General features: G+C 45.4%; 1 protein-coding gene across 1 annotated transcript in view; it reads left to right on the top strand.

Moving 5' to 3' along the window:
- The window catches only part of LOC120022862 (RNA-binding motif, single-stranded-interacting protein 3-like), a 195,614-nt gene extending 185,011 nt beyond the window's left edge, over positions 1-10,603 (top strand). Inside the window, exons 10-12 of the mRNA XM_038966907.1 lie at positions 69-179; positions 8,384-8,473; positions 10,478-10,603. Of these exons, the coding sequence (XP_038822835.1) occupies positions 69-179; positions 8,384-8,473; positions 10,478-10,603 (327 nt within the window). The remainder of the gene's footprint in view (positions 1-68; positions 180-8,383; positions 8,474-10,477) is intronic.
- The last annotated feature ends 2,184 nt before the right edge of the window (positions 10,604-12,787 follow it).

The raw sequence follows: 12,787 nt of genomic DNA, 5'->3' as shown, positions 1-12,787 counted from the left end.
CCCCTCACTCCTCTCCCCTCACTCCTCTCCTCTCCCCTCACTCCTTTCTCCACTCTCCTCTCCCTCAGGGTGCAGTGATCACCCCAGCCATGGACCACACCATGTCCATGCAATCTGCCAACATGATGGGCCCGCTCTCCCAGCAGATGAACCATCTGTCCCTGGGCACTACAGGAAGTGTGAGTACTGTACCACCCATGGACCCATCCATACGGGATCTACTCGAGCTAAACCCTAACCCTCTGAGAATGTACCGTTATACAGCCCATATATCCTACATCCTGTACTCTCACTCTGAGACTGCAGCTACTGTATCTGTCGTACCCTGCCTCCTGTATTTGATATATACATACTGTATGCTTTCTGCCTAAGCATCTTAGACATGTGTGCATACATTTTTCATATGGGTGGCCCCAGCGGCAATCGTACTCCCGACTGAGTCACATAAGACCGTATCTACTAAGGTAAAATTATATTTCTGTGGAGACACGGGAAAAAGTATCCGCACACTTCCAGTCAGATGCATTTTTTTTTTTTTTTAAGTTGCTGAGCTTTCGGTCAGTCGACCTTCATCATAGCACATCTCCACGAACAATAATTAAGTAAATGTGCATCTGACTGGAAGTGTGCAGAGACTTTTTCCTGTTTCTCCAGTTTTGCCTCCAACACCTTAACTAATCAGCTCTGGGTGTACGGTAGATTCTGCCTAAAATCATATTTTTTCTGAAAGGAAAAAATCTATTTTACGGACTATATCAGGAGCACAGCTGTATCTTTTTATTGACTCCAGCCACATAGTATCACTGTCAAATCTGTACTGAACAGTATCAGTACAGATATGGTTCATTGTCAGTGTCCATGTTCTTATCAAAGAGTACAGGATTCTATGGTCAATACAGTATCTACAGCACAGAATTACATTTGTTCTGCATTTACCTACAAGAAATGTCTGGACATATCCCTAGAACTGTCTCCACATCCACGAGGGTAATACTATCACTGTGTGTGTGAAAAGCAAGATGTTTGAATAGCATATTTCCTTTATACACTATCCTAAAGTTTAACAGATTTCCTGGTGCCTAGAACAACAGGCCTCTATGTGAAGACCAGGCGATATTATGGCTCCTCTAACCCACTAAATTACACATCAACCATATCACTCAATCCATATTCCTGCATAGACCCCCCCCCCCCCCCCCCCCCAAAAAAAGGAACTCCCCCCTCGTGTCAGGATCAAGCAGATTCAGAGGTGTCACACACGATCCAGTCTCCCATTTCCTGCTCTAACACTACGGCTCCAGAGGCAGAGGGGGCTTAGTTTGCCCCGGCACTGTGTCTTGGGTGGAATGTGTGATTGAAACAGTGCTGTATTGTACAGTTACCGCCGGCCCCATGTGTTTCCAGGTGAGCTGTCAGCGACTGCGACGCCATGTTGGCTCTGGGATGAAAGAATGTCTCTAATCTCTCCCAGCTGTGCTAACACGCAGGGATTAGAGCGGGTTAATCTACGTTGATGGGTTTTGATGTGTGATGAAGGGGAAAAAACGTATAAAATATGAATAAAAAAGCTTCTTTCTGCCCTAGTACAGCCCTGAGGCACTGTACTGTATGTAGACTATATGTGCTCCATGTAGCATGCAATGCCCTAATAATCTATGGGAAAGAAGCCATGTGTGTTCTTATTATGTGGTCTGGAGCCAGATGTGAAAGCCCCTTTATGGTTACTTCATAGGAGAAACCTGTGGAAATAGGTTTCAATGGGATCTTGCGATGGTCTATATAACTAGGTATATTTACATTCTTTAAGATGGAGTGTTTACATATGGTAAGCTGTTTTATGTCATGTCATTCATCCTGCTCTGTTTTTACGAAAGGCTCAGTTTAGCACCTGCCTATCGGCAGTGTCTGTCCTCAGAGTCAACAACTAAAATGGCCACCACACCTCAGAATACTTTTGGCTGTTCTCGTTGTCCCTGTGGCTACATGGCTGGGGCTTTTTTTTCTCTCCCAAAGGAAATATACGGAATGTTCCCATTCTGCCCCAGCAACGGCGATCGTAGGCTTCCGAGAATACAGCCGTGTTTTTACGGTAAAGAATGTGTATAGGAATGTCGGCCCCCGGTTAAACGGTGGTGAAGAAAGTTCCTCGTTACGAAACAGAGCTGGTTTTGATGGTCAACTCTGTTCTACTCTGCTAACAAAATGTGTTGGTAACATCACTCACTTTGACAATGTTATTGTCTAAATCACTGTTCTTGTTTTTCAGTTGGCATTCCTTGATAGTGTTTCACATGCATGATATTGCTACTTTTCATGTACACTACCGTTCAAAAGTTTGGGGTCACTTAGAAATGTCCTTGTTTTTGAAAGAAAAGCAAAAAAAAGTTGTCCATTAAAATAACATCAAATTGATCTGAAATACAGTGTAGACATTGTTAATGTTGTAAATGACTATTGTAGCTGGAAACTGCTGATTTTCAATGGAATATCTACAGTCGTGGCCAAAAGTTTTGAGAATGACACAAATATTAATTTTCACAAAGTTTGCTGCTTCAGTGTCTTTGGATATTTTTCTCAGATGTTACTATGGAATACTGAAGTATAATTACAAGCATTTCATAAGTGTCAAAGGCTTTTATTGACAATTACATGAAGTTGATGCAAAGAGTCAATATTTGCAGTGTTGACCCTTCTTTTTCAAGACCTCTGCAATCCACCCTGGCATGCTGTCAATTAACTTCTGGGCCTCATCCTGACTGATGGCAGCCCATTCTTGCATAATCAATGCTTGGAGTTTGTCAGAATTTGTGGGTTTTTGCTTGTCCACCCGCCTCTTGAGGATTGACCACAAGTTCTCAATGGGATTAAGGTCTGGGGAGTTTCCTGGCCATGGACCCAAAATATCGATGTTTTGTTCCCCGAGCCACTAAGTTATCCCTTTTGCCTTATGACAAGGTGCTCCATCGTGCTGAAAAAAGCATTGTTCGTCACCAAACTGTTCCTGGATGGTTGGGAGAAGTTGCTCTCGGAGGATGTGTTAGTACCATTCTTTATTCATGGCTGTGTTCTTAGGCAAAATTGTGAGTGAGCCCACTCCCTTGGTTGAGAAGCAACCCCACACATGAATGGTCTCAGGATGCTTTACTGTTGGCATGACACAGGACTGATGGTAGCGCTCACCTTGTCTTCTCCGGACAAGCCTTTTCCGGATGCCCCAAACAATCGGAAAGGGGATCCATCAGAGAAAATTACTTTACCCCAGTCCTCAGCAGTCCAATCCCTGTACCTTTTGCAGAATATCAGTCTGTTCCTGGTGTTTTTCCTGGAGAGAAGTGGCTTCTTTGCTGCCCTTCTTGACACCAGGCCATCCTTAAAGTCTTCGCCTCACTGTGTGTGCAGATGCACTCACACCTGCCTGCTGCCATTCCTGAGCAAGCTCTGTACTGGAGGTGCCCCGATTCTGCAGCTGAATCAACTTTAGGAGACGGTCCTGGCGCTTGCTGGACATTCTTGGGCGGCCCGAAGCCTTCTTCACAACAATTGAACCACTCTCCTTGAAGTTCTTGATGATCCGATAAATGGTTGATTTAGGTGCAATCTTACTGGCAGCAATATCCTTGCCTGTGAAGCCCTTTTTGTGCAAAGCAATGATGACGGCACGTGTTTCCTTTTAGGTACCCATGGTTGACAGAGGAAGAACAATGATTCCAAGCACCACCCTCCTTTTGAAGCTTCCAGTCTGTTATTCGAACTCAATCAGCATGACAGAGTAATCTCCAGCCTTGTCCTCGTCAACACTCACACCTGTGTTAATGAGAGAATCACTGACATGATGTCAGCTGGTCCTTTTGTGGCAGGGCTGAAATGCATTGGAAATGTTTTTTGGGGAATCAGTTCATTTGCATGGCAAATAATTGCAATTCCTCTGATTACTCTTCTTAACATTCTGGAGTATAATGCAAATTGCCATCATACCAACTGAGGCAGCAGACTTTGTGAAAATGTATATTTGTGTCATTCTCAAAACTTTTGTCCACAACTGTACATAGGCGTACAGAGGCCCATTATCAGCAACCATCACTCCTGTATTCCAATGGCACGTTGTGTTAGCTAATCCAAGTTTATCATTTTAAAAGGCCAATTGATCATTATAAAACCCTTTTTTCAATTATGTTAGCACAGCTGACAACTGTTGTCCTGATTAAAGAAGCAATAAAACTGGCCTTCTTTAGACTAGTTGAGTATCTGGAGCATCAGCATTTGTGGGTTCGATTACAGGCTCAAAATGGCCAGAAACAAATAACTTTCTTCTGAAACTCGTCAGTCTGTTCTTGTTCTGAGAAATGAAGGCTATTCCATGTGAGAAATTGCCAAGAAACTTAAGATCTAATAGAACGCTGTGTACTACTCCCTTCACAGAACAACACAAACGGTCTCTAACCAGAATAGAAAGAGGAGTGGGAGGCCCCGGTGCACAACTGAGCAAGAGGACAAGTACATTAGAGTGTCTAGTTTGAGAAACAGACGCCTCACAAGTCCTCAACTGGCAGCTTCATTAAATAGTACCCGCAAAACACCAGTCTCAACATCAACAGTGAAGAGGCGACTCCGGGATGCTGGCCTTCTAGGCAGAGTTCCTCTGTCCAGTGTCTGTGTTCTTTTGCCCATCTTAATCTTTTCTTCTTATTGGCCAGTCTGAGAGATGGCTTTTTCTTTACAACTCTGCCTATTAGCGTGTCACGTTGTCCCTTTATTCTCCCTGGGAGCAGCCATGTTCCTGCGGGCAATAGGATCTAACGCTCCCACTCCTACAGGTTAACACTGGATCAGACTGGAAAACCAGATAGGTTGCTGCTAGTACCAATCCTCCACACAGCTGGGAGTTCCTTTTCTTACTAGCACCGATTCTGCTGATAGCAGCTTACTTACCATGACTGAGATGTGATTGTCTCGCCTAGCTGTCTTAAGATGAATGCACTCAAGTCGCTCTGAATAAATGTAAATAAGCATAGAAACGGATTCCCGTTCTAGTAATTCTAAGTCTATGTGGATCATTTTTCACCTGGTCTCAAAGGGCCTCACATGGTGTTCTGGGAACACGGCAAGACGTTTCAATAGCATGCCTTCTTCAATGACATGTCCATTTCTGACGGATGTCCACATGCTTCTCTCTCTCTCTGCGTCCAAATGCCTGTCTATTGGATTAAGCCCAGGGTAATATGTGAAGTGGAATAGAATGCTCTGTTGACCAATCAGGCTGGTTCCACCAGGCTAGTGATGCCCTGCAGAGGAAGAGGAACGTCTTGTGACTATCTCTAAAGTGGAACTCATTAGGATCCATTCTGATGCCACGAGTTGGTGCCCGATATGTTCTGTAGACAGACAGGCAGATAGAGAGGGTCTTTCCTGCACCCCGCTGGTGCTCTTGGCTGTGTGGACAGTACAGAGAGAGGGACCTTAAGAAGTCCACTCACACCAGCCTCATTAAGGACCCACACTGAGGCCGCCTCGCGCTCATCAAACACATGCCATCTGCTCGAGGCTTGGTGTGCGTGTGTGCTTGTGTGCACACGTTCGTGTACCACATGTGTGTACAATTCCCCCATATACACTGAGTGTACAAAACATTAAGAACACCTGCTCTTTCCATGACATAGACTGACCAGGTGAAAGATACGATCCCTTATTGGTGTCACCTGTTAAATCCACTTCAATCAGTGTAGATGAAGGGGAGGAGACAAGTTAAAGAAGGGTTTTTAAGCCTTGAGACAATTGAGACATGGATTGTGCATGTGTGTCATTCAGTGGGTGAATGGGCAAGACAAAAGATTGAAGTGCCTTTGAACGGGGTACGGTAGTAGGTGCCAGGGGCACCAGTTTGAGTGTGTCAAGAACTTCAATGCTGCTGGGTTTCACACTCAACAGTTTCCCGTGTGTATCAAGAATGGTCCACCACCCAGACATCCAGCCAACTTGACACAACTGTGTGAACACTGGAGTCAACTCAATATTAGGAAGGTGTTCCTAATGTATTTAAGGAGCTTCATTTGGCTGAAACAGGGTATTGCCCGACAACACTGTCCAAAATGATCTTGCTCATTTAAGCCAGTCATTCTAAATAATATTACGTATGATGTCAGCTGTCAACTTCCTGACACGTCAGTTCCCCGGTGACAGTAAAGTCATGGTCATGTAAATGGAATAACACACAGGGTCAGAGAAGCTGAAGAAGTCCCTTCCTTTTCAATCCACGGAGAGATATAACATTTCAAAATGTCTCTCTTTTGACACACCGGTTATTGATATCACTAATTAAGTTCCGCTCCCCTCCATTTGCTTTCATGCCCTCGACACAGGTGAGTTAGCAGAGTAAGCTAATGGAAGGTGCCGAGGAATTGGTATGCAACGGGCGCCGTTGGCCAGAGCAGAGAAGGTCACAGCGTGAATTTCTCTAGCACTCTCCTAGCGGATTGTGGGCTGAAAGGGAAGGAGAACGAGAACGAGGGCGATACAGGAAGAGTGGGCGTGAGAGAGACGGAGAGTGAGAGAGACGGAGAGTGAGAGAGAGGGAGAACCAAAAGAGAGCGTTGCAAAGTCAGGAAGTCAGACATGCCACCTCACCCCATCCGAAGTGTGACAACTCCCTCACCTTCCTCCCCTACCATCTCCCTCCCCACCCATCCTCCCAGGGTGTTGGTGGCCCTCCGCAGCAGGGAGAGAAGGGGGGGGGTAAGTTAATCACCCATGTCCATGGCCTTTAGCTCCTCTCATTAGTGCTGTGCGGCGGAGCCGTACCCGATCCATTAGCGCCAATGCCGGTAATGACACTCCACAAGCGTCGGGCGCCAGGCCAAGAGAATGGGCCACCGCCACACTTTTCATTACTGGGAGGGGAGGCAGGGAAACGAGGGAAAGGAGGGAGAAAGGATCGTCCTTCCTTTTCTTGTTAAAAAAAGGGAAACCAGCAGGAAGAGGAGAGGCAACCCAGCTGGGTTTTTATTATCAGGGCTTATCAGGCGTTATAGCTGAAAGCCTCTCTCACACACGAACACACATATATTGTACACTGGTGAGGGGAGGGCATAGACTGTTCTACACATTATGTAGACATTCTACGCACAAGCATGTGCTGATGAAAAAGCATACATTTATTTAACTAGGCAAGTCAGTTAAGAAACAAATACTTATTTACAATCACGGCCTACCCCGGGCCAAACCCGGACGACACTGGGCCGCCCTATGGGACTCCCAATCGCGGCCGGATGTGATACAGCCTGGATTCGAACCAGGGACTGTAGTGACACCTCTTGCACTGAGATGCAGTGCCTTAGACCGCTGCGCCACTCGGGAGTAGCGTGTCTGTAAAATGGCTATTCTGCAGCTCTGTTAAAAGACCTGGTATGAAATATAGGCCATGCACACACACTTACGCACACACCAAAACACACACACTTGCGGAGGACACACACAGCCACCGAAGCAGCTCAGGGTGATCTGAGTGCTCTGTTTCCGCTCTCTCTCTTAGGAGGGGGCATTTTCCTCTCTGTGAAGTTCAGGACCAGCACTAGCCTCCCATAGTCAGACAGCTATGTTAAAAACACACGTCTGCCTCACAGCAAGGACGGAAAGGGAATTACAAGACCATATAAACTGAACAAAAATATAAAACGCAACATGCAACAATTTCATTGATTTTTCTGAGTTACAGTTCATATAAGGAAATCAGACAATTGAAATAAATTCATTAGGCCCTAATCTATGGATTTCACATGACTAGACAGGGGCGCAGCCATGCAGAATGAGTTCTTCCCCAAAATAGGGCTGTATTACAGACAGAAATACTCCTCAGTTTCATCAGCTGTCCGGGTGGCTGGTCTCAGACGAGCCCGCAGCTGAAGAAGCAGGATGTGGCGGTCCTGGGCTGGCGTGGTTACACGTGGTCTGTGAGGCCGGTTGGACGTACTGCCAAATTCTCTAAAACAATGTTGGAGGCAGATTATGGTAGAGCAATGAAGTGTTCTGGCGACAGTGCTGTCTCCTCCCCTTCATCTACACTGATTGAAGAGGATTTAACAAGTGACATCAATAAGGGATCGTAGCTTTCACCTGGATTCACCTGGTCAGTCTATGTCATGGAAAGGTGTTCCTAATGTTTTGTACACTCAGTGTAGATGGGCAGATTAGTAACTGGTGTGTTTGACCTGCAGAGTGGATCCCATGCAAATTGAATATGTGGTGGGATGTTGTTTTAACCGTAATGTTCAATCACTTGGATCACAACAGTTTGACGTGATTGCTAATAATGAACTAACATATTGTTTCCTGTGACCTATTGATTGTTGTTGAAGTTAGAAATGACAGAACGTTGATGTGTGTGTTCCAGTACATGACTGCTGCGGCTGCCGGGGCGCCTATGCAAGGGACCTACATTCCTCAGTACACGCCTGTGCCTCAGACAGCCGTCCCTGTTGAAGTAAGTTAGCCACAGACACACACACATTAGTTTTACTATCCTTGTGGGGACCAAACAATTTATGCCCATTCAAAATCCTATTCTCCCTAACCTTAAACCTAACCCTAACTCTTAAACCTAACCCCTAAGCCTAAAATAGCCTTTTTCCTTGTGAGGACAAGTGAAATGTCCCCATTTTTCCTTGTTTTACTATCCTTGTGAGGGGTTCTGGTACCCACAAGGATAGTAAAACCAAAAAACACACACACAGACACAGACATGGACACACACACACATGGACACACACTCATACACAGATGCATGCACACACTGGATGCACACACACACGTACACTCCTAAGGACAGAAATGCATACACACTCTCTCACACACACCCAGATAGACATAGACACAAACGCGCACAGTGACACTGCGGCGTCCGCTCAGTAAGAACTGCCGAGCACACGTGCTGCCGCGGCTTGCTCCTGTTGAGCGTGCAGCTCAGAGCAGGCGGGCACACGCTGAGAAATGATGAGTGTGGAAGGCTGTCCGGAGGGCTGACGGCGACGGGCCTATTCAGATGGAGCATCAGCCTGTATCAGATGACAGGCGCTGAATTGAGACACACTGCCGGCGGAGCTGTCCCTCTCCCGGATGGCCCGTGTGCTCAACACACACATCCTTCAGCCCCAGGCTTCTGGTTAGCGAGCGGCTGCCCAGCCGACAACGCCCTGACACCACCATCCATCTCCCCCAGCTCCACAGAGGAGAGGATAATCAGGAGAGAGCCACCCTTCATAAAGTCACCGGCTGGAGAGAGAGAGAGACGAGCGACTCGGAGACATAGCGTTAGCCCAGGGGTTCCTCTTGTTGTCTCTCTCACCTATTCCGTTCTCAATGCCGCACATGGTGGATGCCACCATCAGTGAGCTTCTATATATCAGCGCTGTTGAGATGAGCTGCAGACAAGGGGTGTCTCGGAGGACGATGTGTAAACATGGTGTTGAGATGAGCTGCAGACAAGGGGTGTGTCGGAGGACGATGTGTAAACATGGTGTTGAGATGAGCTGCAGACAAGGGGTGTGTCGGAGGACGATGTGTAAACATGGTGTTGAGATGAGCTGCAGACAAGGGGTGTCTCGGAGGACGATGTGTAAACATGGTGTTGAGATGAGCTGTAGACAAGGGGTGTCTCGGAGGACGATGTGTAAACATGGTGTTGAGATGAGCTGTAGACAAGGGGTGTCTCGGAGGACGATGTACAAACATGGTGTTGAGATGAGCTGTAGACAAGGGGTGTCTCGGAGGACGATGTACAAACATGGTGCTGAGATGAGCTGTAGACAAGGGGTGTCTCGGAGGACGATGTACAAACATGGTGCTGAGATGAGCTGTAGACAAGGGGTGTCTCGGAGGACGATGTACAAACATGGTGTTGAGATGAGCTGTAGACAAGGGGTGTCTCGGAGGACGATGTACAAACATGGTGCTGAGATGAGCTGTAGACAAGGGGTGTCTCGGAGGACGATGTACAAACATGGTGTTGAGATGAGCTGTAGACAAGGGGTGTCTCGGAGGACGATGTACAAACATGGTGCTGAGATGAGCTGTAGACAAGGGGTGTCTCGGAGGACGATGTGTAAACATGGTGTTGAGATGAGCTGTAGACAAGGGGTGTCTCGGAGGACGATGTACAAACATGGTGCTGAGAGCGTCCTTGACATCTTGTTAAGGTGATGGAGATGAGACCACGATGGCTGACGTTCAGTGAGGTTAGGACGTTGAACCTTACAGTAATGAAACCCTTACCCTCTCACATGTAGCCGTGTGACTTTCAAAGCAGAGTTTGTTTTGTCAAGGCTACTGTGGTATTAGGTGTAGATGTATTTAAACAGATTGGTACATGATTATGCAGAGACATACATAGAATGCGATGTCATACGATACACTACTAGACGGTTACATTGCGTTACATGGAGGATGATGTCACGTCCTGTTGCCTCACTCCCACTTCCTGTCCCCGTAGGGAGTGGTCACGGACGCCTCTCCTCAGTCAGTGGCCCCCTCGTCGCATGACGTGAGTGGGCAGCAGCAGCAGATCCAGGTGGACGGGTCCAGCGACCATGTTGCTTACTCATACCAGTCCAAGTGAGTATTGCTGCCATCTTCTCACTGTACACATCAACAACACATCCTATTGCCGATAATGATTCTGGAGTCTATTTGGTTACGATGACTAAGACCTGTCATTGTCTATTGTTATGCCATCTCGTAGCTGACTATTTGCTGTTTTGTTCTTTTACATTGAGTTTTTTGGGCTGTTGACTAATTAAAAGGGATAGTTTACCCAAATTACAAATGATATGTTTCCTTACTCTGTAAGCAGTCTATGGACAGGGTATGACGAGAATCCGTGCTTTGGTTTTGTTCACCTGGACACTGTTTTCAAATGGCGTGTCCGTAGACCGTTTACACTACACGGTATGGAAACCAATATGTCATTTTGTCATTTGAGTGAACTATCCCTTTATTGTCATTTTTAGTGTGTGTGTGCATTATGATGATTACCTTGCCTTTGATTCTCTCTCGCTGCGGTTCTTCTCTTCCTCATTAGATAGCGACGGACGAGGAGAATATTCCTGTGACAGCGTTGCCTTGTGACAGGGGGGGTTGGCTGCACTGAGAATGTGGAGAGAAGAGAGATTGCTTCCAGATTGCCCAGGCACCAAAAAAGAGACACTTTTTTTCATTTCCTACCTGGCCTAAGAGAGTTACAGAGAGAGAGGGAGAGAGAGAGAGGAGGGAGGGAGGGTGGGGTCGCTGGGCACAGTGCAAAGAGTTGAAAATGTTTAGTCTGGCAACCTGCCTGGTGGGCTGGGCTTCAGCTTGACTTTCTCAACTGAAAAAAATAAAATAAAAAAAATAGGGAAATGTTGAATGCGCAGGTAGGTAGGGGATGAGTTTTATTTTATATTTAGAAAAGGGGAAGTCAAAGTTTGAGATACACAGAGATTGTCTTCCTTAGATATTAAGCTATGATTTCTTTTCACTTTTTTTTTTCTTCTCTTGTTTAAATTTGAGTTTTCTAGATATATTCGAAATAAGTGTTTTTCTTTCTTGAATCTTCATGGCCTTAATTTTAAGGGCGTCATAGGACTTTTTACAGAGAGTAAAGTCTGGCGTCTCGTTGAAAGTAAAAAGCGATCTGAATCAGTCTCTTGGACCACTTTGATGGTACATGATACTGCAGGGGTTGAGCTAAGAGACATTAAAAACAAAATCTATCACATAAGCTGTACAGTTTTAATAGACAAGAGTTTTTTTCTTTTTTTTTCTTCATTAGAAGAAAACTTTGATAAATAATTATGTCAGAGGTTACTAAATCTAAGAGAGAAAAAAGTAAATGTCTGCTGAGGAAAAGAGTGGGAAAAGATAAAAGCTTTGAGGAGATTTTTCACAATGAGGAGGGACAAAAAGACACTGCGTTGTGGAAAATGCAGTCTGTTGCAAATGCTGAACTTGTTTTTATTATCATAATTATTATTTTACATGGCAAAATCGCTGTTGATGACATTAGCGCTTTTACCTGCTACATTTGACCTTTTTTATGAGCTTGATGGTGTTTTTAGCCCGCTTTGCTTGTCACACTATAAAAATAAAAAAAAAGAACAAAGAAAAGAAAGAAAAAAATATCTAAAACAAACATAAAACGGTAGAAAAAAAATTTGCGCAGTGATAAACTTCGTAGATTGAGTAGGAGCTTACGGTTTAAACCAATCAGTGCAAAAGCAATAGAAGAAACTGTTGACAATTTCTGTAGTCTTTCCTAGTTGTGGATCAAATGCAGCCCAAGGATGGCCATTTTTATACCAAAGATGAAGTGACACTCTGATCCAGAGTTTTCTTTTTCAGTTTTGTTGATGTTGTTGATGTTATTGTTGATATTGTTGTTGTTGCTGTTGTTTTTAAATTTGACCTTGATGGCCGAACCAGTCCGTACTTTTCCTTTCATTACAATGACATGTTTTGGCTAACGCTACCTTCCACGGTTGTCGAACCTATCACACTGACGTCAAAACGGTATTTGAACGTATGATGCAACTAGTGGCAGTTCGACCTAACGTCCCTCTCTACCACTTAAATTGTCTTTCCGTCTCTCATCTGTCGTGTTCCACTCTTTCGCCAACTATGGGGGCGTTCCACCGGTCAACAAATAAACAATACACGATAGGAAATATTGGGGAATGTTGCAGCTCGCTCCTCGGCCATTGATGCATCGCTTCTGTCTTTGCCGGCTCACTGGTTTCTACCTCGGCGCTGTCTCTCTATCTCATTG

This window comes from Salvelinus namaycush, chromosome 27, assembly GCF_016432855.1.
Source record: "Salvelinus namaycush isolate Seneca chromosome 27, SaNama_1.0, whole genome shotgun sequence".
In the NCBI taxonomy this organism is placed as follows: domain Eukaryota; kingdom Metazoa; phylum Chordata; class Actinopteri; order Salmoniformes; family Salmonidae; genus Salvelinus; species Salvelinus namaycush.
The sequence above is the reverse complement of the archived record's forward strand: the minus strand, read 5'-3'. Positions and strand labels throughout refer to the sequence as shown.